Raw genomic sequence first — 27,683 nt, 5'->3', positions numbered from 1 at the left:
CGGTTTACTTGAGGTTTTAATGCTGACTTTCATTTCCTGCTGTTCATCCAGTCTTGTGCAGCTGGAATGCACTCCTAACCTGTTTAATATCAGTTAAACAGGGTATAGGGAAATGTTGAAAGAAGTGTTGTGGCAACATCATTTAAAGAGGAATGTTACAAAAAATGTATAAACTTTACCTCTCTGAAACTACTATTAATTATATTAAAGGTGCTGTAGCTGATTTTAGGTTTAGAGCTCAAACTCAAGACACATAATAATCTCTTCTCTGCCTCAGGAGAGCTGCCATAACATTGTCATATCTCTGAACCCATCAACCAGATCTCAACATGGTGAGGGTTAGCTGTAAAAGGGCACATGTTAGTTAAATGTACTTATGTCTTAGTTAAATGTACTTATGTCTTAGTTAAATGTACTTATGTCTTAGTTCATATTTACTGAAGGATACCTTTTTGTTTTTATACTGACACAAAAAATATGTTACACAAAAATATATAGATACAATATTAAAGAAATGTTGGGTGCCGAAGACTTCTGCACAGTACTGTATGTTATGAGATATCACCATGGAAATAAAGCAGTAACTGACACCATCGAAATAAACTTTCATTTATTATCTTTTCTTGGATTTGTGTTTACGTGCCATGGTCAGGAGATGCTTGTTTTGCAGGGTTGCTAAGTAACCCGACCTAACGACCAGGAACACATCAGTTCTGAAGCCAACATGACGATCAGAGGTCCACATCCAGGATTACATCATTCATTACTGAAACACCTCAAAACTCCATCACAGATTAGAACATTCTCAATTTGTTCAAGTAACACTAACCTTTTACACATTTTATAAAAGCGGCTGATATTTTTATAACGCAATACTCCCATCTTTGGAGAGAAATTGTAACTGCTGCACTTAGATCGACAACCCATGAAGATATTAAGTCATGGATTAAAGAACTTTAGGAATCCTGTGGATGTAGAGCAGCCAATCGCAGCTCAGTAAGGAAAGCCTGCCATTGGTCCATCTCTCTGTCCAATCACGCTCTCTGTTACTCTTTCAGCCAGGTGAGCAGCTGAGGGGTGTAGTACGTGATGATGATGTCAGCACCTAAAACAGAGGCAGGAGCAAAGACATGTTTTACAGGAACTGAAATCACAACATCACATTGAAGAGGGAGATGAAAGTAGGGGGGGCTCGCTCTCAATCTCCCCCCATTCCCCCTTCCTCCATCTCCCCCACCTCCCTCCCCTTTCCACCCCTCCCTCCTCCATCTGTCCCACCCACCCCCCCTCCCCCAGCACCCCCTATACCTCCCCCCCCCCCCCCTCCTCACCTGCTCTGCGGAAAGCGGTCATGGCCTCGGTCACGGCAGTGCGCAGATCGAAGGCTCCGGCTGCGGCCCCGTGCCACAGCATGGCAAACTCCCCAGACACGTTATACACCGCCAGGGGGTGGTGAGGGTACTGCACACACAAACACAGAGCCATGTTGACCTCACACACGCTGCAAGGTGTAGCATGGTCACTGTAACAGTGTGGGTGGAGAGTACTGACCTTGTCCTTGACCTCCCTGACGATGTCCAGGTAGGGCAGGCCAGGCTTCACCATCAGCATGTCTGCCCCCTCCTTCACATCTCGCTCCTGACACACACACACACACTCATGATGAGCTCACAGCACCCACAGCCACACACACACTCATGATGAGCTCACACACACACACACACACACACACACACACACACACTCACCACAGCTCGTAGTGCCAGGCCTCTAGCACCAGGGGGCAGCTGGTAACACCGTCTGTCTCCAAACGCTGGCTTGGACTGGGCTGCATCTCTGTGGACAGACACAGCAGAGCTCAGCTCAGCACACAGTTGTTACAGACACAGCTGTCTGGACCAGGAGCATGAAGGTGTTACAGAAACAGCTGTCTGGACCAGGAGCATGAAGGTGTTACAGAAACAGCTGTTTGGACCAGGAGCATGAAGGTGTTACAGACACAGCTGTCTGGACCAGGAGCATGCAGGTGTTACAGACACAGCTGTCTGGACCAGGAGCATGAAGGTGTTACAGACACAGCTGTCTGGACCAGGAGCACGCAGGTGTTTACCTGAAGGGCCCGTAGTAACAGGAGGCAAACTTAGCACTGTAGCTCAGCACAGACACCTGAGGAACAGGAGAAGACAGGTAAGAACTCGATGGCACTCTTAAAAAAAACGCTCCTACCTTGATACTGGACACTGTCCTCTCTGCAGTCTCAACCTACCTTGTTGCTCATGTCATGAGACACCAGCGCCTGTTTGATGGCCCCCACTCGTCCGTCCATCATGTCGGAAGGGGCGATGATGTGGCACCCTGGAGGACAACAACACTAGTTACAGGTGTATTCCTTTAGCGAACGCTTTCCTCCAAACAGCTTCCAGAAAGTAGAGAATCAAGGATCGTAAGTTTGAGAGCCCAGTTTTAAGAGCGTTTCGCTAGAGTCAAGGAATGTATGGCTGTTTTAGGGGGTAGTGTGTTTACTGTTCCAGACTTTACATCTAGATGTAAATCTCGATGTCTAGATGTAGATTTCTTCATCTAGATGTTGACCATGGGCAGAGTATTCCTTGTGTGGTGAAGGGAGAAGGGGGGGACATGTGGGCAGAGGAAGCAGAGTCAAGTTACCCGCTCTGGCGTAGGCCACTGCCACCTCCGCCAGACGCTCACAGCTGGCAGCGTTATCCAGAGTCCCGTCTTCACGCAAGATTCCTTGGAAAGACGAGAGAGCAGAGATCAAGTCTTAATGTCTTTGGGAGGGACTGTAGAGGAGGGAGGAGGGAGGAAGGGACTGTAGAGGAGGGAGGAGGGAGGGAGGGACTGTAGAGGAGGGAGGGACTGTAGAGGAGGGAGGAGGGAGGAAGGGACTGTAGAGGTCCTGGCTCACCACAGTGTCCGTGGGAGGTGTAAGGGCATAGGCAGACGTCGCAGGCCAGGACCAGATCTGGGAACAGCGACCGCAGCTTCCTCACAGCCAGGACCGCCGGGGTCGAGTCACAGTCTGCGCCCGAGCCTCTCTCATCCTGGGGGTCAAAGGTCATGTCAAATGTTGTCCAAGGCGGGAGGACTTGAACCTGCGACCTCTTGATTTGCAGTCAGTTGCTCTAACGTTGAGCTGCACCCATCGAATCATTACAGTAATCCTCTCAACACTGCTGCATGTAGTCAACCTTTTAAAACATTCACGCTTTTCAGAAACGGATCAGATTATGTTACATTCAAGTCATTTAACGGATGCTTCAAAGTGACGTACAAACATCAAGAGTCCAGCAGAAGATGAAGGTGATCAGAAGAGCATAGTTATTACAGTTTTACCTTTGCAATGTTCGCAGGCACTCCAAATATCAGCACACACTTCAATCCGTTCTCTACGAGCGGCCTCAACATGTCCTCCAGCTTGTTCACCCCGTACCTGAGGACAGACACCACACACACGTCAGACAGAAACACCCTCTCTTAGAAACACCCCCTCTTAGAAACACCCCCTCTCAGAAACACCCCCTCTCTTAGAAACACCCCCTCTTAGAAACACCCCCCCTTAGAAACACTTTCTTGTTTGAATTAATAGTATTTCATGTGGATCTCATTAGCTATAAATGTTTTGTTCTATGATAACTTCCTAAGTTCTGACCCGTGGTGAGCAACATTCTGTGTATGATTACTAATATCTGACCTAGAAAACTCAGAGTCATTGAAAGAGTTACACAGAGACCTTTTTAAAACCCTGACTCTTGGTGTGTCATGATTTCAAATCCGTCTTTGTGATTAGTGATCAAAAAGTTTTAAATAATCCAGTGACTGTGGAAGGTTATAAGAGCTGATGTGGTGTTGTGGCCCAGGTTATGAGAGCTGATGTTGCGATCACTGTTGTCAGAGATGTGATCACCCGTCACATGAATGAGACTTAATGTCACTCATCTCTGACTCACTGTTATGTGGGGAATTCAGTGTGAACATCCAGTGTGTGCATCTATTAATGTGGAGGGAGGGGAGGGAGGAAGTGGGACAGGGGGAGGGAGGGAGGGAGAGAAGGGGAGGGAAGAGAGTGGAGGGAGCCAACGGATTCTCAGCTTATCTTCTTCCATGGCCTGACTCAGGCCTCACCCTGTTGCCTGTCTATCTGAGGGGAACACCCTGACCCCAGGCTCACACTGCAGACACACTGAGGGCAACACCCTGACCCCAGGCTCACACTGCAGACACACTGAGGGCAACACCCTGACCCTAGGCTCACACTGCAGACACACTGAGGGCAACACCCTGACCCTAGGCTCACACTGCAGACACTCATCAGCTGCTGCTCAGACAGCAGATCCTCTGATCAGACGGTGGTCGTGTACCTGGCCTGTCCCGGCAGACTGGCGATGGGCTCCACTGCATCAGGACTGTCCCTGTGTAGGAGAGAACAGGAGACACAGCTCATCCACCACAGTGAGAGAGAGTGGCTGTGTTTGTAGCAAAGCACAGTTACACGTGACCCCACATGCTCAATGTGTCTAGCTAGGCGCAAAGAATTATGTGCTTTTGTAACATTGTACTAATGTTGTTAATATTGCAACAACTGAAGTTATTGTGCACTGTGTCTGGTAGCTGAGCTGTGGTTCCTCTGCAGTGTTCCTGCTAAATACAGACCGTTCCAGGACTCTGAAACACTGTTAGAACTCCAGACTTCTGATCCTTAACTTCTGCTCTACTTTCTACATGGTGCATTCAAGCATACACCTGCTGAATCAATCAAATGTGATGAACATGTACAAAGTGAATGTAGCAAAAGGAGCATTACGTGACGAAGATGGGGTAGATGAGGTTGTCGGGGGTCAGGTGGGAGGCGCTGGTCTGCCAGGATCTGAGGGTGGGGTGGAAGTACCCGCTGTGGAGGAGAGACTGGACCGGCTGCATGGTGGCCCTGGGGGAGACACAGGAAACATGTGATTGTTGCGATTGGTCCAAACTGATCCAGATCGGCTGGAAATCTGGCAGAATAGGTGAGTCTTAACAGTTGTGGCCAAAACCAGTGTTTTAGGATGAACTACTACTAGCTAAGGAGTGGTTGGAGTTGTAGCGCGTGATACAAAATGCCTCCTCTTTTCCCATCCGTTTCCAAGGACGACTTCCCAGATGGTTGTGTGAAACAAATCAACTGACAAGTCGTGTTAGGTGTCCAGATGAATTCTGCAGAGCAAATAAAACGTGACCTTTCAGATTCGTTTGGATCCCATGCAACAACTGATAAGGTAGCTTAATTGCAGAAGACCAGCATGCTATCTAGAACCACACACGGGGCATTACAGTGTGAATTGAAGTTGAATTGGAGTTTGTTAGGGCTCCTCTTGACGGCAATATAGCAGAATCTCTGACAACAGAGGTCAATTCAGCTCTCTGACTGAGGTGTTTCTTTGATATATCTTTTGAAACAAGCTATTGCCTCGGAACAAACCCCAAACACGTGCATAGTAGAATGGCTCGCGGCTTGAAAATCGCCACTAATGTGTGTGAATTTGTGACGAATCTGGTGATAGAGGCAGACTGATAGGTGCACGCACCGCTGGGAAACCAGTTAGTTCGGAAACAAGTAGGGACACATCAAGGGCCTAATGCCATAACAGTCCCTATCTATTCTGCGTTAGTCCTACGTTTAATACAGAACGGAGAGAAGGAATGAAAGCGCAACATTCCCGCCTTGAACAGGCGGCATAAGAGGGTTAGAGAGATGTAAGATGTGTAGGGAAACAGATGGCTGAGCGGTGAGGGAGTCGGGCTAGTAATCAGAAGGTTGCCGGATTGATTCCCCGCCGTGCCAAATTACGTTGTGTCCTTGGGCAAGGCACTTCACCCTACTTGCCTCGGGGGAATGTCCCTGTACTTACTGTAAGTCGCTCTGGATAAGAGCGTCTGCTAAATGACTAAATGTAACTAATGTTGGGGAAATCAGTTTGTTTTGTCATGTGTGTCTGGATTTTTTTATCTGAGTAAAAAAAAAAAAAGATATACATAATGCTGCTAAATGACTAAATGTAAATGTAAATGATGTAAGATGATTGCGAGAGAGACCAGTAGGAGCTAAATCTTTTTTTGCGTTTTGGACGTCCATATGGACGTCCATAGACTGACGGCGATGGCTGCTGATCTTTGCATGGATGGACGGACGGCGATGCTGTTCAGAGTGCCGTCCATAGAGGGAGCAGATATTTTGGACGGCGTCATAGCCGTCCATATGGACGGCGATGCTGTTCAGAGTGCCGTCCATAGAGGGAGCAGATATTTTGGACGGCGTCATAGCCGTCCATATGGACGGCGATGCTGTTCAGAGTGCCGTCCATAGAGGGAGCAGATATTTTGGACGGCGATGGATTAGCAGGGACGTCCCTCGTGCCGTCCATAGAGGGAGCAGATATTTTGGACGGCATCATAGCCGTCCATATGGACGGCGATGCTGTTCAGAGTGCCGTCCATAGAGGGAGCATATATTTTGGACGGCGATGGATTGAATGTTTAGCAGGCTGTTGAGCTAACAGAACTGCCGAAGGCTACCATAGCATGTAGCTAGCTACATTAACTTTGGATGACTCTATCTTTTGTCAAGTTAATTTGTATGAATTGCATGTTAGTGCAATATTTACGCCTTTATTCTGTTTTTTTTACATAATCAGCAGTATGATCTCATGACAATATAGACTTGAAAAACAATATGTTATGGTTTGGGTTTGCCTATAGGCTACATTTATTTTAATTATTTCGAGAATTGTTAATAAAGACTCATTTAAAAGGTTAACATTGTGTTATGACCCTATGAAATACATTGCCATTTAGGTCTTTTAAACCGTCAGTTTAAAGTGTTTTATGGGTGGATTTGAAGCCACCAGTCAGTAGCTCCAATCTTGCGCACGAACTTTGCGCACGGAGACAAACGCAAAACAACAAACACTCGCTTGGAGCGGAGACCAATGCAAAACACAATACGATGTGTTGAGCCAAACCAAAGCCGTCAAAGGCTACCATGAATGTAGCTACAGCAACCGTGGATGACTCAATAAGTTTTGTCACGTTATTTTGTATTAATTGCATTTAAGTGAAGGCTATATATTTACGCCTTTATTTTATTTTTAACATACAAAAGTAGGCCAATCAACAATATAATCTCATGACAATACAGACTTGAAAAACAATATGTTATGGTTAGGGTTTGCCTAGATATAGGCTACATATATTTTAATTATTTCGAGAATTGTTAATAAAGACTCAATTAAGATTTTAACATTGTGTTATGACCCTATGAAATACATTGCCCTTTAGGTCTTTTAAGCCGTCAGTTTAAAGTGTTTTATGGGTGGATTTGGAGCCACCAGTCAGTAGCTCCAATGTTGCGCACGAACCACTTTGAGCGGAGACAAATGCAAAACGTAATAGCCTATGGGCCTAACACTCCAAATGTTAACCTTTTAAATGAGTCTTTATTAACAATTCTCGAAATAATTAAAATAAATGTAGCCTATAGGCAAACCCAAACCATAACATATTGTTTTTCAAGTCTATATTGTCATGAGATCATACTGCTGATTATGTAAAAAAAACAGAATAAAGGCGTAAATATTGCACTAACATGCAATTCATACAAATTAACTTGACAAAAGATTGAGTCATCCAAAGTTAATGTAGCTAGCTACATGCTATGGTAGCCTTCGGCAGTTCTGTTAGCTCAACAGCCTGCTAAACATTCAATCCATCGCCGTCCAAAATATATGCTCCCTCTATGGACGGCACTCTGAACAGCATCGCCGTCCATATGGGCGGCTATGACGCCGTCCAAAATATCTGCTCCCTCTATGGACGGCACGAGGGACGTCCCTGCTAATCCATCGCCGTCCAAAATATCTGCTCCCTCTATGGACGGCACTCTGAACAGCATCGCCGTCCATATGGACGGCTATGACGCCGTCCAAAATATCTGCTCCCTCTATGGACGGCACTCTGAACAGCATCGCCGTCCGTCCATCCATGCAAAGATCAGCAGCCATCGCCGTCAGTCTATGGACGTCCATATGGACGTCCAAAACGCAAAAAAAGATTTAGCTGCCTCTCAGAGAGACGGAGAAAGACAAAGATTTGGCATAAGACCCCACGTTTTTGAGACACAGGAATGTGACGTTGTTTTACACAGTTCTGCTTCGTTTCCCTCACCACCAAATTAAATGGCTAAGCATGCGTGAACTTGGCTCGACACAACATTGCTTGACCGAAATTACGTATTTTCTTACAATGTTTTCTGTGTACGCAAAACGTGTAGCCTACTTTGATTCCAGTCACAATAACATAGAATGATGAACCATAACAAATATACATCTTTGACAAACAAACATTGAATGAATATGACTCAAAAGCAATCAAACAAAACTATTCATACAACATGAACTGGATGGAAAATTATTTTTCTGTAAGAAACTCAAACTCATCCAGACTAACAATAGTGAGGATAATTGATTAGTTGACATTTCTCTTCACCCAATATACTAGTATAACGTACTGTAAATGTCATGTATTAGATAAGTCAGAATGGTGACCAATTCAGCTACTAGCCAAACTACCACTCTGACTGACTGCAATGAATAACCTAGTTATATACTTGCTTGCAAACTTTTTCCCTCATTAATGTAAATATGAAAGTATGTTTCTCAATTAATAATGCTTCATAACAGCCAATAAATACCCACGAATGAATGAATACACGTTAGTTGTCTAACCTTTGTACAATTCGTCCTCTTCAAAAATGTTCTTCCTCGAAGAAGTCAGAGAAACTGTCGGCCACCGTACACAGCTGTGATATAGTACGTCTGAGATCTCGCGATGCGAAAACCGGAGGAAGGCTGAGGACAGGAAAAACATTCGGAAGATGAGTCGTTGTTTGATAAAACCGAATCAAAATACTCAAGTCTCATGAAGGTAAAATGACATACTCAAGTTTGGACTACGCCTGAATGCATATCAATACATGACTACATGCAGGGTGTGGTGGCGTTACGAAGGTAGTTGTCTAGCTGGCTAACGACAGCACTCTCACTAGCTAGCTGTTGTCGCTAGCCATTCAGGCACTATCCTCGCGTTAGCGAACATTTTATTTGTGTGATCTAAGCTTCTGCTTTAGCTCGTATATTTTAAGGTAGACTTGCTGTTTACCAATATATGCGAACGAACTGTCGCTAGATTTTGTACAACCCTATGAAAGGGTAACATCTTGCTTGCTTTGCAAGCCATCAAGGTACATTCAGCTTATTCATAATTTCTTAAACATTTTGTTCAAATGTAACAAGAATGATCAACGTCATCTGCTAGCTGATGTGAATTAAGTTGACAACAGGTCATTTTAATACGTTTCTTTCAAAAAATGATTTCTAATATGGACGTGCATATTTGCATTGACAGGCTGAAGTGTGGTTGGAGAAAGACTACAAGTCCCAGAGACGCCCTCAAAGCTCTCCAGCCATCTGAAGCTTTCACCTGTCACCCTCACTAACCCCTCACACAACTTCAAAGATGTGAATTCTGGGACCATCTGCGTCCACAATACCTGTCCTAGTCGAGGACGCCCCCACCTGTGACTCCCAGTTCCGACGTCAATGTCCCCACCCTACGCACAGAGCCCCTCCCCCTCACGCTGGGCCAGTGACTCGCCCCTAGTCCGTCCCTGAGAGAGAGAGGACTCTGCTCTCGGCCCCTCCTCCCTCCTCCACCATGTTGTTCTCCCTGCGTGAGCTGGTTCAGTGGCTGGGCTTCGCCACCTTTGAGCTCTTCCTCCACCTGTGCGCTCTGCTGGTGTTCAGCGTGCTGGTGGCCCTCCGTGCCGACCTGTTCGCCCCCGCCATGAGCTGGTGGCTCGTCTTCGTGCCTCTGTTCGCCGCCGACGGCCTCAGCACCTACTTCACGGCCATCGTATCCATCCGCCTGTACCAGGAGAACGAGAAGCGTCTGGCGGTGCTGAGGCTGCTGTGGGTGCTGACGGTGCTGAGCCTGAAGCTGGTGTGTGAGGTGCTGCTGTGTCAGAAGCTGGCGGAGCAGGAGAAGGCCAGGGAGCTGTGGTTCGGCCTCATCGTGTCGCCGCTCTTCATCCTCCTGCAGCTGCTCATGATCAGGGCCTGCCGCGTCAACTGACGCCCTGGGGGGGGGGGGGGGGGGGGGGGGGGGGGGGGGGGGGGGGGGGAGGGAGGATGACCCCCCTGATGCCCTGGGGGGGGGGGAGGATGACTCCCCCCTGACGCCCTGGGGGGGGGGGGAGGACGACCCCCCCTGCCACAGAAGGTCCAGGTTTACACACGCACGTGTGTCAGACTGTGTTGGGTATGTTGGGAGTGTCTTCTGACTAAGTCATGGATCTCATTCCTCTCTTACCCGCCGTCTGGTCTCTGAGCAGAACATCTCTCCATGCTGTACCGTGCTTGGCTGTCCGCTGAACATTACTGCTGTTCATTCATACCAAGTGTATCTGGTCTGTGTGTTGATCCTAATGCCCAAGCATGCACTCATTGCCTATTGTTTTTTTTCCTTCAAAGAGCCATTCCTGATAAAAAAAGGACTCGTTTTGGGGGACTGATGGGATAGGGAATGGAGTTTGAGCAAATGGAAATAGTCTTTTTTTTAAGCGTAACTCGACTTGCACCAACAATATTATTGTTTGTCTATTTGCTTGTTTTTTTGGTACCTGTGTTGTATTATTGCTGTTTATATACGTGTAAATAAACCATCAACATTTAACCTTGTTGAGTTTATCATGTTATTTTGATCAGTTATCCCATAAGAGATATCCTTTTTCCATTGTTTGTTATAAATGCTTGAATCTATGGGATTTTTACAATTAATCAAATGTAATCGACCTGTCTGCCCCATTGTGCGTTTGTGATTAAAATTCTTCCACAAGATGGCGCTACTTACGTTGAGGACCGTTTGTGGAGAGTGACTTGACCCACTTGACAATTTCTTATTTCTTATGCCTAAAGCTTAAGTTATAAAAAGTTGAATTTCACCGAAGGATAAGCTTTACTCAGCGAGTCATAGTTAAAACGACGTTATTATGAGTAAATATAATTTGTTAGTTTTATTTGACATGACAATTTGAGTAAGGGACACATCAAAATGTTGTAATTTACTGAGACGTGGGAGTTAAGTGTAGGGAGGGTTGCTCATGTTGTCTGTGTTGTATTCCTGTCATTGGTGTTGGACCTGTGGAGCTGTTCACGTGAACTTCCGCCTCGTCCTGTAAAAGCCCTACTGAAACAGTCTGGGGAATATAGCAATATGGGTTCATTCATTCATTATTCAAAAGTTATGAAATCTTTCAACAGTACTCCAATTTTCTGTCCCTCTCTCTTACTCTTTATTTGTCACTCTTGCTCACTGTTTCTCTGCATGCAACCTACATAGACTTTCATGGACCATAAATAATCTCGTGCATCAGAAGCACGGTACAGCATTGTGCACGCTCTTCTCCTTTGCCCTTGTGCGAAGAGGCTCATTGGGATTCTAAGCTTGTAGTGACTGTGCGGTGATAAATGTTTGATGAGAAACAATATAATCTCCTACTAGCTGTACCCAAGAATAGAACTCCGTAATACCACCTAATTTATTTCCTAATGTGTTTATCCCAGTCGGATTATTCGGAAGGCACCGGCATCATAGACGTAGCTGCTGAATTAACGCGAATTAAACCCTTAAGTGACTGGGTTGGTCCACAAACAGCTAAACCGTCACATAAACGCGATGACAAATTCGACTCACACAGCGTCTCGTCCACTTATTTTGAAGCTGTGTTATAGTTAGATTTTATGTGTGTAATGTAAACAGCACCCTTCGAAGCGATGGGGACATTTGTATTGTATAAGATTACAAACAACGGGTGGGACGAAATATAATCAATTCACTGAAAGGGTTAAATAGTAAAAAGGGGTGGGACGTAGATACTTGATTGACAGGTCGTCCTTGCCTGCTCAACAATAGAAATGGGAGGAGATGTAGTTAGGGGGTGGAGCAAGATGTTTAAAGTAGGAGTGTCTTAATCGCTATCACCAAATGAGGTTGCTCCTTTAGTCCTTGGGAGGCGCGGCTTTGAATACTGGAGGATGACGTTGTAGGTTTACAGGTGCGGAAGGCGGGGCTGGAGACCCAGACAGAGGAGGGAGGGAGGAGGAGGAACCCAAGAAGGCAGAGAAAGACCGAGGTGATGTATGTGTGTGTACGGTAGGCTACTCGGCGCTGCAGGTACAGCGAAAGACACAGGATATAGGGTTCCGTCCCAGCCCGGGGAACAGCTTCTCCCTTGCCCCGGAGACGTTATCCTCTCGTTCCACAATGTCTGGGGGAGAGGTACGTGTCCTCCGCCAAGAGGCAGGCCAGGAGAGCCCGAGGATGCCGGCCTGGAAACGAGAGATTCTCGAGCGGAGGAAAGCGAAGGGTGGCGGAGCAGGAGCAGGTGCAGCCGAGCCGTGCCCTAGCGCGAGCTCATCGCGGGTTAATGGCGAAGTAACGGGAAACGGCAGTGGCCCCAAAAAAGACAATACAGGCTGCGCTGCCGCTGGTCGGAACAACACCGTAGCCCCAGCAAGCCAGCACTTCGCAGGCAAGCGTGGCAGTAGCACCGTAACCTCCCCGGAGCTGTCGCCGGTGAAAACAAACAAAGACCCCTGGACTGCCACCGACGCTAACGACTCTGCTGAGAGAACGGCGAGGGAGGACGGGGGACACGAGAGCCTGGTTCTGCAGGACAGTCTAGGCCCCTTGCAAGAGAACCCGTTCATCAAACTGGAGAAGGAACGGAAGAAACGGCAGGACAGAGAGAATGCCTCTCGTCCGGTTCAGCATATACTGGAACTGTATGGGAGTGTTCCTGGAATACGGACTATACGCGCAGAGAATATCATTATCATCGAGTCCGATCCGGACTATTTCCCGGATACAAGTGGACTCAAATCCACGTCTACGCTTCAGCAGAATGGAGTTGGTAATTATAGCTCCCTCAACGACCTTTTGGATCGGAGAGGCAGTGCGGTTACTGAGATACGGGCGAAGGAAGTGGTCATTTATGACACGGCACTGAGTAGGAGCGAGGAGAACTTGAGCACGCTGGGTCGTCCGGGTTATGAGGGCTCGCTCGAGACGGGAGACGGTCAGGGCATGGTGAGCCGCATGCTTCAGAAATTCGACAGCAACTACGGCAAACTGCAACCCAAGTCTCGCAGCACAGAGAACCTTCTGGACCTGGAGACCAGCAGTGCGAACAGGTCGAGGTCCCGACCCAAACCACAGCCAGATCTGGTGCCAAAGTACGTGTCGCACCCTCAACTGGGGTCACCGGTCCGCAGCCTCGTCCGACCGGGCTGGTCCTCCCCCGTCCTCCAGGGCCCCCTGGCCCCCCGGGACTCCACGGGGGCCCCACAGCCCCCGTCTCCCTCCGGGTCCAAGACCGTCAGTGGGGGAGGCTGGGAGAGTCCCGAGGCGGCCTCCAAACCCAAGGTGCCATCATGCTCTTCAGAGATCCTCCGCGTCCGTGCCGAGTCCCCCTCCCCGGCCTCCCCTCCCTCCCCCAGCTTCGAGATCCGCCCAGCGGCCCGCCCAGACCTCTCCCAGCTGCCTGCTGGGGACCTCCAGGCCCGGGCCCTCGCCAACCTGCGCCTCCAGTCCCGGAACTCCTTCACGGTCGTCCCCAAGCGCCACGCCTCTGCCCCGGGCAGCACGGCCCCGCCCAGCCCCGCCAGACCCCGCCCCTCCCCCGGAGTGCCAACGCCCCTCTCCCCCACGTCCCTCTCCCCCACGCCCAGCCCGGAGCCCTCTAGCAGAGAAGAGGAGACCATCCCTGTCTCCCCCTCTCCAGACCTGTCTCCCCCTGCCTCCCCCACCGTCACCGTCACCCCTGCCCCCACCTCTCCCCCTCCCTCCTCCCCCCCCCCAGAGGCCCCCCCCTCTGAGCACCTCCCCATCACCAACATAGACGACATTGACGTGGAGCCCGGACCCCCCTACCCTAGCCCGGTGGTCCAGAAGAGGAAAGGAAACACCTTCACTGTGGTGCCTAAACGCAAGCCCCAGCCCCAGCCCCAAGCCGACCCCCAGCCTCAGACCGACCCCCAGCCTCAGACCACATCCCCCCAGCCCCAGGAGGAGCCCTCTGGAGGGGCAACACCCGCCTCCACGCCCCCCCCGGCCCCCTTCGCCCAGCTGGGCTCCCTGCTGAAGAAGCGCTACCCTGCTGTGGAGGAGATCCAGGTGATCGGAGGGTACCTCTCACTGGGGCGCTCCTGCCTCTCCAAGACCAGCTCCACGGGCAAGAAGGTGAGCAGACCTGAAGCCTGGAGCTGTCCTGATACACCTGGTATAGATGTTACACCTGTTCTACACCTCTGATACACCTGGTATAGATGTTACACCTGTTCTACACCTCTGATACACCTGGTATAGATGTTACACCTGTTCTACACCTCTGATACACCTGGTATAGATGTTACACCTGTTCTACACCTCTGATACACCTGGTATAGATGTTCCACCTGTTCTACACCTCTGATACACCTGGTATAGATGTTACACCTGTTCTACACCTCTGATACACCTGGTATAGATGTTCCACCTGTTCTACACCTCTGATGCACCTGGTATAGATGTTACACCTGTTCTACACCTCTGATACACCTGGTATAGATGTTCCACCTGTTCTACACCTCTGATACACCTGGTATAGATGTTCCACCTGTTCTACACCTCTGATGCACCTGGTATAGCTGTTACACCTGTTCTACACCTCTGATGCACCTGGTATAGCTGTTACACCTGTTCTACACCTCTTATACACCTGGTATAGATGTTACACCTATATGGGACAGCTATACCTGTTAGTGGCTTGTGTCGCTGTTAGGCCGCATAAACTAAACCAGCCTGCTTCCTGTTTGATAGCAGCCTGTTTCATGCAAAGCGACCAATGAACAGTGCGTACGGAAAGAACAGCAGAACTTCCATGGTGTTGTTGTATTAAGCGGTGGTCAAAGTCATGGTCTGGTCACAGTATTAACAGTTGTTGTTGCGTTGTACCTAGAGCAGCTTAAACAGGCTGAGGCTGTGTGTGTGTGTGTGTACGTGTGCAGGTGTCTGAGTGGGTTAGGACATGCTTGAGGAGTTTCTACCTGACAATCCCGTCAAGCTGTCAGCAGGTCCTGTGCTCCTGCTGCTCACCTGCTCACCTGCCCACCTTCTAACCTGCTCACCTTCTAACCTGCTCACCTGCTCACCTGCCCACCTTCTAACCTGCTCACCTGCTCACCTTCTAACCTGCCCACCTTCTAACCTGCCCACCTTCTAACCTGCCCACCTTCTAACCTGCTCACCTTCTAACCTGCTCACCTGCTCACCTTCTAACCTGCTCACCTTCTAACCTGCTCACCTGCCCACCTTCTAACCTGCCCACCTTCTAACCTGCCCACCTTCTAACCTGCCCACCTTCTAACCTGCTCACCTTCTAACCTGCCCACCTTCTAACCTGCTCACCTTCTAACCTGCTCACCTGCTCACCTGCTCACCTTCTAACCTGCTCACCTTCTAACCTGCTCACCTTCTAACCTGCTCACCTTCTAACCTGCTCACCTTCTAACCTGCTCACCTTCTAACCTGCTCACCTGCTCACCTTCTAACCTGCTCACCTTCTAACCTGCTCACCTTCTAACCTGCTCACCTTCTAACCTGCTCACCTGCTCACCTTCTAACCTGCTCACCTGCTCACCTTCCCAGAGCTGGGAGACCCCTCCTCTCACACACGCTCTGTAAGCTGCCTGTTAAGGGACAGGTTCACCTATGACCTCAGACGTTCCTGGGTGTTGCCTAGAGGTTGAATTACAGTGGAAAAACTCAATTAGCCTGCCTGCAGCAAAAGAGAAGTTTGTGTATCTTCCTGGTTACTGACACATGGACGTGTAGAATACAGTGTTCGGTACACATCAGTGTTACATGTTACATTACATGTTTTAATTGCGCAGACGTCCCCTCGTCTTTCAATGGAAGAAGCTGTGGATTGCTGTGTTTATGACATTGTGTTTACAATATGATCTAAATATCACCTGATGACGGCCAGCCCAGTTTAAACAGATACGGTCATTACCTTCTGGGTTTTGATTACCAGACGTGAATCTAGGCCACGGGGCTGTGTGTGTCTCCACACACACCTGGACTACAGCCCTGCACTGCTCTAATCCTGAGTATTACCTGTCCTCTCACCTGCCTGGTCACGCCTTGCTCTGTCTGAGTGTGTGTTCCTGTTGATGTGTGTGTTCCCAAGAGTGTGTGTAGGTGTGGTTGTATTTATGTGTGTGTGCTGTCAAGAGACTGTGAACACTGGCATTAATGAGGCCAGGCCCCTCAGAAGCATTCAGTGTTTTTGTCCTTGTCCTCTGTTCAGTTCATTATACCCACGCTACGTTTGGGCTCCACCAAATTCCCCCTTTGTTGTTTGTGCGTGCTTGTCCTCCCGGTCATCTTTTCAAAGCGGCCAAGGCTCTGGGTAGAAACCCAGGGTAGGGCCACAAGCAATTACAAAAGCATCAAGGGCAGGTCTATATGTCATTTGTGTGGAATTTGTTGGCCCTGTTTTTTTTGCGAGTCTGGTTTTCTCTCTGCGTTTAGGGTTGGGTTTGTGAACGCAGTGTTTCCATACAAAATGTTTTAACAGGGGAACGAGGAGTGCTTGTTCTGTGACCAGAGGGAGAATGACTGGCTGTCCTGAACGTGAGGAGGGAGGGGAAACTGCTTGATCTGGCTACCCTCCTACAACGTCTCCTGAGTGGACCTTCTCACTCCCTCATATATGGCCTCTTGATTTTATTCAAAGTGTTCATCTAACAGTAGAAGTGTTTGTTTGGCTTGGTTTGTCATCATGTTGGTCTGCTCTCGAGATTGAGATGGACCTGTGTAAACAACATGGGTGTTAAATTGACACTGAAATGTTTTCTGAGTTCTGACCTCATGGTGGCTGTTCCAAGGCCCGTTCTGTGGGTGGTATCTGATCCTGGTTGTCGGCCGGGACAGTGTCTGTGGCCTCCTCTCTCCATCCTCTACCTCCTCTCCTCCTCTCCTCGTTTGGTGGTGAAGGAATGACAGCAGGAATTACGACGTGCTATGTAGGTCAAGAAGAGTCTTTGTGCGTTCTGCTGCAGCTCTGATCTGCATGAGGAGAAATCCAGAAGGACTCTGTAACGTATAGAAGACCTGGGCTCATGTAGGAAAGGAACGACTGTGCTGTCTATTTGTTTACCAGGCGTGTTTTAACGAGGGCATGTCCGCTAAGAATCCACTTAAGTAGCAACACAGGATGCGGCTCAGAGAGAAGGGTACCGTCTGTGGTGGCATAGCTTAGTGGTGGATGGACATAGCTCTGTGGTGGAACATTGCATTGCAGTTCAAGATGTTGCATGTTCAAATCCCCTTTGTACTGTGAGTCACTTTGGATAAATGCTTCTGTTCGGTGAACACGTTACGTCACGAACAACAGGTATCTTCCGGAGGGCTAAACTTGGCATCTGTTGCCTGCCATACTGTGGAGGTTTGTTCTCCACACATCAGTGTTTATTTGAGACGTGTAGCTTCCACCCGCCCTGCTGCAGAGTTGTGTGTGTGTGTGTGGCTCCCCTCTTTGTCCTCACACACACACACACACACAGCTGCCAGCGAGACGTGGAAGAGCTGAAGTGGTTGTTTTTGAAGGCTGGTTTTCTCTGGGACTATTTATTATGGGAACGGGAAGACAGGCTCATGTGCTGGAAGTCAACCAGCAGGGATCATGGAGGGAGAGAGAGGGGGAGGGCAGAGCAAGAGAGAGAAGAGAGGGAGAAAGAAAGAACGAAAGAGAAAGAAATGGAGAGGAAGAGGGAAAGAGAGGGGGAGTGGAGCGTGGTTGAGTTTCCTGACACTTCCCCAGTTCTGTCTGTTTTCTCCAGTTCTGTCTGTTTTCTCCAGTTCTGTTTTCTCAAGGTCTGTCTGTTTTCCCAGCAAAGTACCGGTGCCCCACTCAGCCGAATCACCTGTAATGGATACGACAGATTATTTCTGTAATGAGGTCTACTCGTTCAAGTTGACGGCTTGAAGCTTTGGTGGCCGTGCCATTCTGATGGGCAGCTAGTTCAGACTGCCTGCTGTGAATTCAGGCTAAATAACCTTCATTCAAACGTTAAGCAAGCTGCTTACACAGTTTGACCTAAATACACGCCAACTATTTTCCTGGCGTTAACACACAAGGTAGATTTATTGGCAGGCGGTCTAGGTGTGTGTGCTGTAAGCTCTGATCTCAACACAGCAACTTAGAAATGTTTTAATATGTAATGATCTTGTGTTATAAGCAGACGTTTTATCCAAAGGGAAATGTAAACCTGCGACCTCTTGATCTGCAGTCAAATGCTCCATCCACTGAGCCAAACTCAAGCGTCTTTAAACCATTTACCCTTTTAGGTACGATCTGTCTCCAACTTATACTCAAGTCACCTGTGAAGGTGTGTCTGATCTGGTGTTTGACTCCACTTCAAGCTGCCACATCACAGCAGGAAGGGGCTGCCAGGGGTGCGTCGCTAAACATGTGACTCGATCCGGTCAATAGACCCTTTACCCAGAGCAGGTGCACCTTGCAGAGATACCACAGGTGTAAAAGTCCATCCTGTTTAATTATTTACCACCCGGCAGCCTCTCCTCATACCTCACTTCCTCTCACCTCACTTCCTCTCCTCATACCTCACTTCCTCTCACCTCACTTCAAGCTTGTTGTCACTGTCACTAGTGGATTGCACCTATAAAAGGGTGTGTGTGTGTCATTCAACAACATCTCCATCAGGAGCTACACAAAGGTGTGTGTGTGTGTGTGTGCTGCATACTCCCCTCCCCCCCCCCACACACACACACACCAAATACACATACACTTCGCACATACACACCAAACATACAGACTCTCTCCCCAGTACTATAGACCCTCGGTGTCGGTGTAATTAGAGTTCAGCCACTAAACCCCACTGTCATACTCATGTTTAATTCAGGCTCCCCCTTGTGTGAGTGTGTGTATGTGTGTGTGTGTGTGTGTGTGAACGCTCGTATGTGTGACAGCGAGAAGGAGAAAGTGTGTGTGAGAGCAGGATGGAGTGAGGTTTGTAAAGGAAGCGCGGCGAGGGCGGAGCGAAGAGTGAGTGGGTAGACAGAACAGCATGTATTAATACCAGCCCTGCTCTGCTCAGCCCTGCCCTGCTCTGCTCAGCCCTGCTCTGCTCAGCTCTGCCCTGCTCTGCTCAGCCCTGCTCTGCTCAGCTCTGCTCTGCTCAGCCCTGCTCTGCTCTGCCCTGCTCTGCTCTGCTCTGCTCTGCTCTGCTCAGCCCCGCTCTGCCCTGCTCTGCTCTGCTCAGCCCTGCCCTGCTCAGCTCTGCTCAGCCCTGCTCTGCTCTGCTCTGCTCTCCACCTCAGCCCGCCTGCACCTGTCACGTACAGACGTGGAGGTCAGGCCTGTTAGCCTGGATATGTGTGGATGTTCTGACCTCACCGGATGAAGATCACCGAGCACTGAGAACATGGCTGCTCTCTCTGCTTTGTGTGTGGGTTTGTCAGTATGTTGCTTCTATTCTCAGTCTCCCATTCCTGTTGGTTTCATATCTTTTTAGTGGTTCGTCTAGTAGCCGTTTCCCCTCTCTGTCTCTCTCTCTGTCTCTCTCTCTGTCTCTCTCTCTGTCTCTCTCTCTGTCTCTCTCTCTCTCTCTCTCTCTCTCTCTCTCTCTCTCTCTCTCTCTCTCTCTCTCTCTCTCCCTCTCTCCCTCCCTCTCTGTCTCTTCATCTTTTTCTGTCTCTCCCTCTCTCCCACACATACTATATCCATGGCTCCTGTCATTAGGACAGTGGGACAGGAAAGGGTCTCTCTCTCTTTCCCCCGATCTCTCTCTCCTGATCTCTCCCTCTCTCTCTCTCTCTCTCTCTCTCTCTCTCTCTCTCTCTCTCTCTCTCTCTCTCTCTCTCTCTCTCTCTCTCTCTCTGTGTATCCCTTTCCCCTCTGTACCTACAATGTAGTTGTAGGTACAGAGGCACCATGGTTACGTGGTAATATGTTGCCTGATTAGTGAAATGGTTAACCTTAATGTAAAGTGTAACTGTTGTGACTGAAGGTATAGCTATGTAAACCACGTAACCTGTATGTCACCTGGTCACATGACCTGGTCACATGACCCTCTATGGCTGCGTATCCAAGAACTCCGCAGGAAAACAAACACTGTGTAGGATCTGCCCTCTCCTTGACTGTGACTCTCACACACACACACACACACACACACACACACACACACACACACACACACACACACACACACACACACACACACACACACACACACACACGTCAGTCATAACTCCCAGCATGAAAGGCTAATCCCACCCTGATAACAAGGAGACACTTGTTGGACTCTCTGTGTGACGCACTCTCTTGAGACATGCTCAGTAAACAGAGACTTCACATGTTGTCTCTCTCTAGACCACGCATCCAGGGGAGAGAGAGATTCCTCCCACACGTTGGAGTGTGTGAGTGTGTGTGTGTGTGAGGGCACACACATTTCCATGACCGCGTGCATCTTCCTGCGCCCCACCCTGTGTGCTGGACTGACAGAAAGAGAGCGTCCCCTGCTGGTCTGGCAGTCTAACACGAACCACCATCTGGTCAGTCTGTCTAGCTGCCCCCCTGACAAGCTGCCCCCTGACTAGCAGCCCTCTGACTAGCTGCCCCCTGACTAGCTGCCCCCTGACTAGCTGCCCCCTGACTAGCTGCCCCCTAACTAGCAGCCCCCTGACTAGCTGCCCTCTGCCTAGCTGCCCCCTGACTCGCTGCCCCCCTGACTCGCTGCCCCCCTGACTCGCTGCCCCCCTGACTCGCTGCCCCCCCTGACAAACTGCAATTACACAGCTCTGGCATTCCTGCTTCTCTGTGCCACAAGCACACACCAACGCATACACACACACACACACACCACACACACACACACACACACACCACACACATATACACACGAACCACAGAGATGCACACCCAGGCACACCCTTACACACACACAAGCCAGCAAACACACTCACTTACATTGTGTGTGTGTGTGTGTTATAGAGAGAGGGAGAGAGAGAGAGAGAGAGAGAGAGAGAGGAGGGAGAGGGAGAGAGAGGGAGAGAGAGAGGAGAGAGAGAGAGAGAGAGAGAGAGAGAGAGAGAGAGAGAGAGAGAGAGAGAGAGGAGAGAGAGAGGAGAGAGAGGAGAGAGAGAGGAGAGAGAGAGAGAGAGAGAGAGAGAGAGAGAGAGAGAGAGGGGGAGGGAGGGTGTGGCACTAGGCATCTAGTCTCCAAACAAGGACAGGACATGCTGGGTGGCCTGGAAACTATATCTGGCCCGACTCCCGTCTCATCTCTCGCCTATTCACCATAACTACTCTCCCCCCATCTCATCTCTCGCCTATTCACCATAACTACTCTCCCCCATCTCATCTCTCGCCTATTCACCATAACTACTCTCCCCCATCTCATCTCTCGCCTATTCACCATAACTACTCTCCCCCATCTCATCTCTCGCCTATTCACCATAACTACTATCCCCCATCTCTCTCTCCCTCTACTCTACCTCTCTCTCTTTCCCTACCTCCCTGTCTCTCTCCTGGTCTGTTTCTCTGTCTCTGTAGTCTCTCTCTCCGCCTGATAGGATCACCAGTGTTTAAACCCTTTAAGGAGCCGGTGTCTGCTCCCAGCAGCAGTGAGACCTCCTCACGCCTTTTTCCTCACCCCGGTCGCTTCCGCCTAGTTGTGTGGTAATTGTGGAGCAGTGACACAATCAGGTCCTGTGTGTCACTGCTCTCTGTGTGTGTCTCTCTCTGTGTGTCTGTATGTGTGTGTGTGTGTGTCTGTGTGCAGCTCTGAATGGGGAGAGCCAGAGGCCTGAATCGGCCTTCTGTTGGCCTGTCCCACAGCCTAGAGACAGGGTCGTCTGCTCCATAATAAACTGCTCTCATAGAGGAGATGTCTGGAGGGGAGGGAGAGGAAGAGAGGGGGGGGGAGACAGAGAGAGAGAGAGAGAGAGATGCAGTGGACTAGAAAGAGAGGAGAAGCTACTCACCAGCTAGCCTGATTTATTGATGCACTTGTTTGGCACGGACAACGCTTTTAAAACAGGACGTTGGAGGCCGGAGGAAATGCCAGTGAAGGAGAGCAGGGGGGGGGGGGGGGGGGGGGGGGGGAGTGAGGAGGGAGTGAGGAAGGGGGTCACCATGGCTCCTACATTAAAAATCGTATTTTCAAGTCTGCGGTGCTCTGTGGCCAGGAGCTGGAGGGGGGAGTTGGTCAGAGTGCTGCTGAAGAGGACACCAGTCTGGGATAACAACAGGATTCAGCCCTCAGAGATTTACTGTCCCGGTGTTCATTACTGGTTGGGGGGGGGGGCGGCCATAACAAACTGAGCTGTTGACAGGCACCGCCCTCACAGGGGGGTGGTTAGGGCTGGGGTAGGTAGAGGCTAGGGTAAGGGCTGGGGTACGTAGAGGCCGATCCTTGTGATGGAGATTAGGGCAGATTTAGAGCAGGGCCTGGAGAGGGGAACCTCCATCCACTGACTGCTGGGACATGAAACGTGTGTGTGTGTGTGTTCATCCGTGGGAAGTGAGTGTGCATAGTATTTACCATGGGAGCAGTTCAGTGGCATGCCTGTATTAAACATCCTCTCATCACCGGTCCAATATTATCTGAAAATAATCTATTAAAGGCTTAATGGTCTTAAGTTTCACTCGGGCTCGAAAACCATGACTGTTCGCTTCTGGAAAGTGAGCGGTCGTGTCCCCCCATGTTGACAAGCTCTCTCGCCCCACCTTCCTCGCGGTGCCGTGTTTGCTCTGCTCTGAAGTCTTGCCAGAGCGAGATGTCTAACAAGCTGCCGACAGGCTGGGATCAGCCCCGGTGCCAGGCCTCCCGGTCTGGGCACCAGCAGAAACAGACCTCACTCACACCACACGACGATAACTGTGTTAGTTTAACAGTTTTGTCCAAAGTGACCTACGTTCACCAGTGATTACACCGTGCAGATGAACACCTGTAAACACACTGGTCCTTCCAGGTCACATGAGAATGTTCCGGGGTAAATGAACTTTTGAACTTGTCACATGCACATTTATCTGTATCTTTCAGGTATTACAGTGGTACTACGTGATACTGGCTGTCTCCAAAACTGTCATAAGGAAACAAATTAAACATTTTAGTGTTTATTGTAGTGATTAAGTTATTCATTAATCATTTAGAATGCACAGTAAACCTTTTATATGCGCGTGTGTAGGATATTGTGTGTGCGTGTAGCTGTTAGTGTATATTGTGTGTAGCTAGTAGTGTATATTGTGTGTGTGTGTGTGTGTGTAGCTAGTAGTGTATGACTGTGAGGAAGCTCTTGTTATTATTTTTAGCTTCACCATGAACATACCATTGTAGATGTAGTGACAGGAAACAAGTGGTAATTTGCCTGATAGTAAAAATAACTCTAGTTGTCATGCTCTTGTTAATGCCTAACTGGCCATGTATTCATCTCAGGCTACGCTTTTATCCAAACCAGCAGCCAGTCGCTGCAGCGGAGGTTTGAACAGTCAAATGTTTGTTGAACAGTTGAATTCTTTAACACAAAGCTGAATTCTCCCTGAGCTACACTCTCCCTGCCGTGTATGTGTTTCCTTTTGTCCTCCGAGAGACTCAAGTCCTTCTCCCTTCTCTGTTTCTCAGCTGAAGATCTCCTTCAACGAGTCGAGCCTCCAAAACACCTACGAGTACCCGTCGGAGAGCAGCGTGTGGGACAGCGGAGAGGAGGAGGAGGAGGAGGAGGAGGGGGAGAAGAGAGGAGAGGAGGAAGAGCCTCGTAGTATAGTGGGCCGCATCCACATCCCCCGGCCTGGGCTCAGCAGCTCCCCCTCTCACCCCCCCAACAGCTCTGGTGAGGAGAGGAGGAGGAGGAGGAGGGGAAGAGGGGAGCGGAGTGAGGAGGAGAGGAGAGAGGATGAGAGGGGGAGAGGGGAGGAGAGGGGGAGAAGGGAGGGGGAGAGGGGAGGGGAGAGAGGAGGGGAGAGAGGATGAGAGGGGAGAGGAGAGAGGAGGGGAGAGAGGAAGAGAGGGGGAGAGGAAGAGAGGGGAGAGGAAGAGAGCAAGAGAGAAAGGGGAATGGAGTCAGTCAGGACAGAGGTTGGGCTGAATTTAACCGGCTGAACAAATCTATTCTTATGGAAAGAGAGTAGGTAGATAAGGCAGAATAATAAATTTGGTCCAGTCCAGTAGCAAAATGGAACTGCCTGTTAGAGCTTATGTAGGAACTGATATGAGTTGTGTAGAATGGGAGACACCTACTGGTCAGTTAGAGAACTATAGCATTGTGTCTAAACAGGTCAGTGTAGCATAACGACTAACTACAGTTACTGCCTCACACATTATCTGGTTTCGCCTCCATAAAAACATGCATCAGTCGTAAAAAGTAGCTCTGTTGATAACCTTGGTTGTACATTGAACACATACAGCTGGCAAGGTCGTCCAGACTCCTAAAGGAAACGTGTGTTTACGAGAACCCCGTCTAACATCGTGCTCATTTGCATGTTGTGAAACGTTTGAATGTTTGACTGTTCTGTGTTTCAGACCTGTCCAGTTACACGCCCAAACACACGGTGGATTTCAACACCTGGCAGGAACACAAGCTCGATGACCTTGCGTACCAGGGGGACGCTAATTCCCAGCGCACACAGATCTCAGAAGATGTCATGGTGAGGAAGAATTTTACGTAATCTACTTTTTACATTTGATTTATTTAGCAGACGGTTTTATCTAAAGCGACAAACATAGGTACCACTATCAGAAACTATAAATAATTGAACAAATCACTTTCAATAGCACAAGAGATACAAAGTAATTGTATTTTACATTAATAACTTTCTCTCTCTCTCCCTTTCTCCAATCCTCTTTACCTCATTTTGTCTCCTCTCCCCCCTCTCTCTCCCTCTCCCCTCTCTCTCTCCCCTCTCTCTCTCCCCTCTCTCTCTCCCCTCCCTCTCTCCTCTCCCCCTCTCTCTCTCTCTCCCTCTCTCTCTCTCTCTCCTCTCCCCTCGCTCTCTCTATCTCTATCTCCCCTCTCTCTCTCACTCAGCTGACTCCTGCAGACTGCTCATCTCTGTCGGACTTCGGCAGCGAGCCCGCTCTCTACTTCTGATCCAGCTGGACTGAACCACGCTCACATTCCAAACCCGTCTAAGCACTCCTCTCCATCACTCTTCCATCAGTTTCAGCCCCAGACATCAATCAATGATCACAGATAACCCCGAGCAGCTGGACTGTGCTCTCAGTCTGATCGGTGCATCTGTCCTCCTCTGTTCTCCCTGTTGCTCTGAGGAACATCGCTTTGGACTGACTGAGTTTGATTGTTAGGGAAGGTAGTAACGCCACAGAGCAGTTTGCTCCCTGGTCTGGAATACTCATGTCCAGCTCCACCCTGTCTGCCTGCCTCAGCACTCCATCACCCTTCTTTCCATCTCCGCCTCTCCCTCCCTCCCTCCCGGAGACAGTGCTGTAGTGACCAGCTCCCTCAGAGCAGCAGGGCCCGTCTCTGGGCCCGTCTCTGGCTCTTAGTGTTAACACGTTCCGGAGTTCCAGAATGTACGCCCGGAGCTCCATGCGTTCCGTACGTTCTGCTAGGAGTGGTCTGAACCGCTGTGAGTGACAGTAGAAGAAACAGAAAACAGACTCCGTACAGTGAAAGGGTGCCACAGTCGCAGCCTGTTGTGTTTTTGTTCGTTTTTTGTATCCGCATGTTGATGATCTCTAAAGGCTTCTGTCTGGATGTGGGTTCAGAACGAGCCTGAATTCAGTCTGTTGGACTTTGACCATGAGAGAGCCAGAGTTACCTTCACCCACCGCGTTGCTGGAGGTTTCCCCCACCTCTCCAGACCTGCTGAAGATGACTGAGTTGACCATCAGAGGATGGATTGTGGGGTAATGCGAGGCGTGTGATGGTTGGATAGGAATGTAAGCAGGATCGTAACACATAAGTTGTCCCAGGGTATGAATGTCTTCATAAACCCTTATCTGAATACCACCACCGCCACCATCTTCCTGCTGTAAACGGGAAGTGCTTCTGCCCCCACAGACCCTAGCAGGAAGAAGAACATTCTCTCTCCTTCTATAGTTCAAATCTGCATGTCTGACACTTGTTTGTGTAACTGAAAACGCTGTGTAGATCTGATGGCAGGCGCAGAAGGGCTCATGTCCCTTTCAGAACTGCAGACTGGGATACTCGTTCAGAGACTGTGTGTGTGTGTGCGTGCGTATGTGTGTGTGTGTGTGAACTGCAGACTGAATGTGTGCCGGTCTCTCCTGAGAGCCTAGTGTACTTAAACATTCCACAGAGAAAGAGTAGTTCGTTTTAGTCATGATTGCTTGATTGGTTGGTTGGTTGATTGGTTGGTTGATTGATGAAGGATGCAGGATGGGGTGTGTTCATCCACGTGTCTGTATCTAACGACTGTGGTAAAATATGATGTAATCAATGTTTTTTTCCATTATTATTATTATAAAAAAATACTCTTTTTTTACATTGCACCAAGTCTTCAAAAAATATTTTTTACTCATAATGCCAATGGATGCAAGTGTTTCTGTAGCTGTGGTTTGGTGGCCACACATCACTCAACATTCACAAATCTTCTCCTTTTGGCCAGTATTGATGTACAGTTTCTACACTCCGATTTGAAGTTCCTAACCATAATTTATTATCTGCATTACTTAATGCTTTTCCATATTTTCATATATCGATGGACGTGGTTTGAAACGAACCAACGTTATAGTGCTTTTGTGAGATTGGGTGACTGAGCAGTTTTATGTACAACCGTGTCTCAATGTAAACTTGTATGTGTCCTTTTTATTTGCACTGTCGTTGTGCTCGCTGTGTTCGGCTACTCGCGAGGAGGGATCTCAGAAGTTTGACCCGCGTCTCGATCTCACCGAGACGGTAGCGTGTAGAAAGACCGAGGCATTAAGATGATTCCGACGAAACCACTGCCCGTTTATGCCATGTCCTCAGACGATTTGCCACAACAGATGTACCAGACGTCTTTCTGACTGTCGAGCTTGAGCGGTTGGTCACGGAGTCATCACATACAGTCATGCCTCTTAGGACAGACTCCCCATGAAGACCAGGAGCTGGTCCTGAACTGGGTCTTCCTGGTCGTGGTTTCCATGGAAGCGAGGGACCAGGAAACAGGCCTTCCTGTGTGATTTTCCGGTGACCGTCTCATGTGACACCAGCAGGAATATAAAATGGCCGCCATGAGGACATAGAGACCGACTCACTTTAATGACTGCAGATGATAAAAACATGTTTGGTTATCGATACTTAACCACATTCGTTCTGCCTTGGACTGTTGTATTTCTGTCTGTCCCTGTCGAAGAAACGGTTCTTATAAGTCATACTGTAGCTAGAAAGCTTCATCTGTTTTCCTTCCTCACTGTCTTGAGTCTTCAACATCCTAGAGATGTGCTTACTGTAAAACTTTGTACCTGTTAATTTGGGCAACAAAAAAGATGTCAGAACTGTACAAATTAAAGTTAAATAAATAGATGAACCCTTGAACCATCTGT

General features: G+C 49.0%; 3 protein-coding genes across 5 annotated transcripts; 2 read left to right on the top strand and 1 right to left on the bottom strand.

The window, feature by feature from the left end:
* Positions 1 to 595: 595 nt before the first annotated feature.
* On the bottom strand, positions 596 to 8,868 carry alad (aminolevulinate dehydratase). The gene is made up of 12 exons (XM_047050968.1): positions 8,778 to 8,868; positions 4,823 to 4,945; positions 4,380 to 4,430; positions 3,355 to 3,451; positions 2,927 to 3,062; positions 2,668 to 2,751; positions 2,267 to 2,355; positions 2,111 to 2,166; positions 1,749 to 1,836; positions 1,552 to 1,638; positions 1,332 to 1,461; positions 596 to 1,105 (listed from the first exon to the last, which is right to left on the bottom strand). Exons 2-12 carry the CDS (start codon positions 4,936 to 4,938, stop codon positions 1,047 to 1,049), a joined length of 993 nt encoding a protein of 330 aa, XP_046906924.1. The 5' UTR covers positions 4,939 to 4,945; positions 8,778 to 8,868; the 3' UTR covers positions 596 to 1,046.
* A 1-nt stretch (position 8,869) lies between these two features.
* On the top strand, positions 8,870 to 10,203 carry tmem203 (transmembrane protein 203). The gene is made up of 2 exons (XM_047050969.1): positions 8,870 to 8,976; positions 9,457 to 10,203. The coding sequence occupies exon 2, from the start codon at positions 9,766 to 9,768 to the stop codon at positions 10,180 to 10,182; it is 417 nt and encodes a 138-aa protein (XP_046906925.1). The 5' UTR covers positions 8,870 to 8,976; positions 9,457 to 9,765; the 3' UTR covers positions 10,183 to 10,203.
* Positions 10,204 to 12,192: 1,989 nt separating this feature from the next.
* Positions 12,193 to 27,675, top strand: tprn (taperin). Of its 3 annotated transcripts, none has more exons than XM_047050964.1 (4): positions 12,193 to 14,349; positions 23,799 to 24,006; positions 24,696 to 24,820; positions 25,201 to 27,675. In XM_047050964.1, exons 1-4 carry the CDS (start codon positions 12,373 to 12,375, stop codon positions 25,261 to 25,263), a joined length of 2,373 nt encoding a protein of 790 aa, XP_046906920.1. In that variant the 5' UTR covers positions 12,193 to 12,372; the 3' UTR covers positions 25,264 to 27,675. The 3 variants fall into 3 exon arrangements, with proteins under 3 accessions (XP_046906920.1, XP_046906923.1, XP_046906922.1); XM_047050967.1 differs by lacking the exon at positions 25,201 to 27,675 and having other exon boundaries at positions 23,799 to 23,886; positions 23,985 to 24,006; positions 24,696 to 24,783; XM_047050966.1 differs by lacking the exon at positions 24,696 to 24,820 and having other exon boundaries at positions 23,799 to 23,883; positions 25,243 to 27,675.
* The last annotated feature ends 8 nt before the right edge of the window (positions 27,676 to 27,683 follow it).

The sequence above is a fragment of the Hypomesus transpacificus genome, unplaced genomic scaffold, assembly GCF_021917145.1.
Source record: "Hypomesus transpacificus isolate Combined female unplaced genomic scaffold, fHypTra1 scaffold_133, whole genome shotgun sequence".
In the NCBI taxonomy this organism is placed as follows: Eukaryota; Metazoa; Chordata; class Actinopteri; order Osmeriformes; family Osmeridae; genus Hypomesus; species Hypomesus transpacificus.
The sequence above is the reverse complement of the archived record's forward strand: the minus strand, read 5'-3'. Positions and strand labels throughout refer to the sequence as shown.

Bases quoted from the DNA above. Each gene is read 5' to 3' on its own strand.
- alad (XM_047050968.1), bottom strand. From the start codon at position 4,938: ATGCAGCCGGTCCAGTCTCTCCTCCACAGCGGGTACTTCCACCCCACC. The intron at 3,452-4,379 runs GTACACGACCAC...GTCTGTCCTCAG, and splicing joins AGTCTGCCGGGACAGGCCAG to GTACGGGGTGAACAAGCTGG. The intron at 1,462-1,551 runs GTCAGTACTCTC...TTGTGTGTGCAG, and splicing joins TCAGGGAGGTCAAGGACAAG to TACCCTCACCACCCCCTGGC.
- tmem203 (XM_047050969.1), top strand. From the start codon at position 9,766: ATGTTGTTCTCCCTGCGTGAGCTGGTTCAGTGGCTGGGCTTCGCCACC.
- tprn (XM_047050964.1), top strand. From the start codon at position 12,373: ATGTCTGGGGGAGAGGTACGTGTCCTCCGCCAAGAGGCAGGCCAGGAG. The intron at 24,007-24,695 runs GTGAGGAGAGGA...TCTGTGTTTCAG, and splicing joins TCACCCCCCCAACAGCTCTG to ACCTGTCCAGTTACACGCCC. The intron at 24,821-25,200 runs GTGAGGAAGAAT...TCTCTCACTCAG, and splicing joins AGATCTCAGAAGATGTCATG to CTGACTCCTGCAGACTGCTC.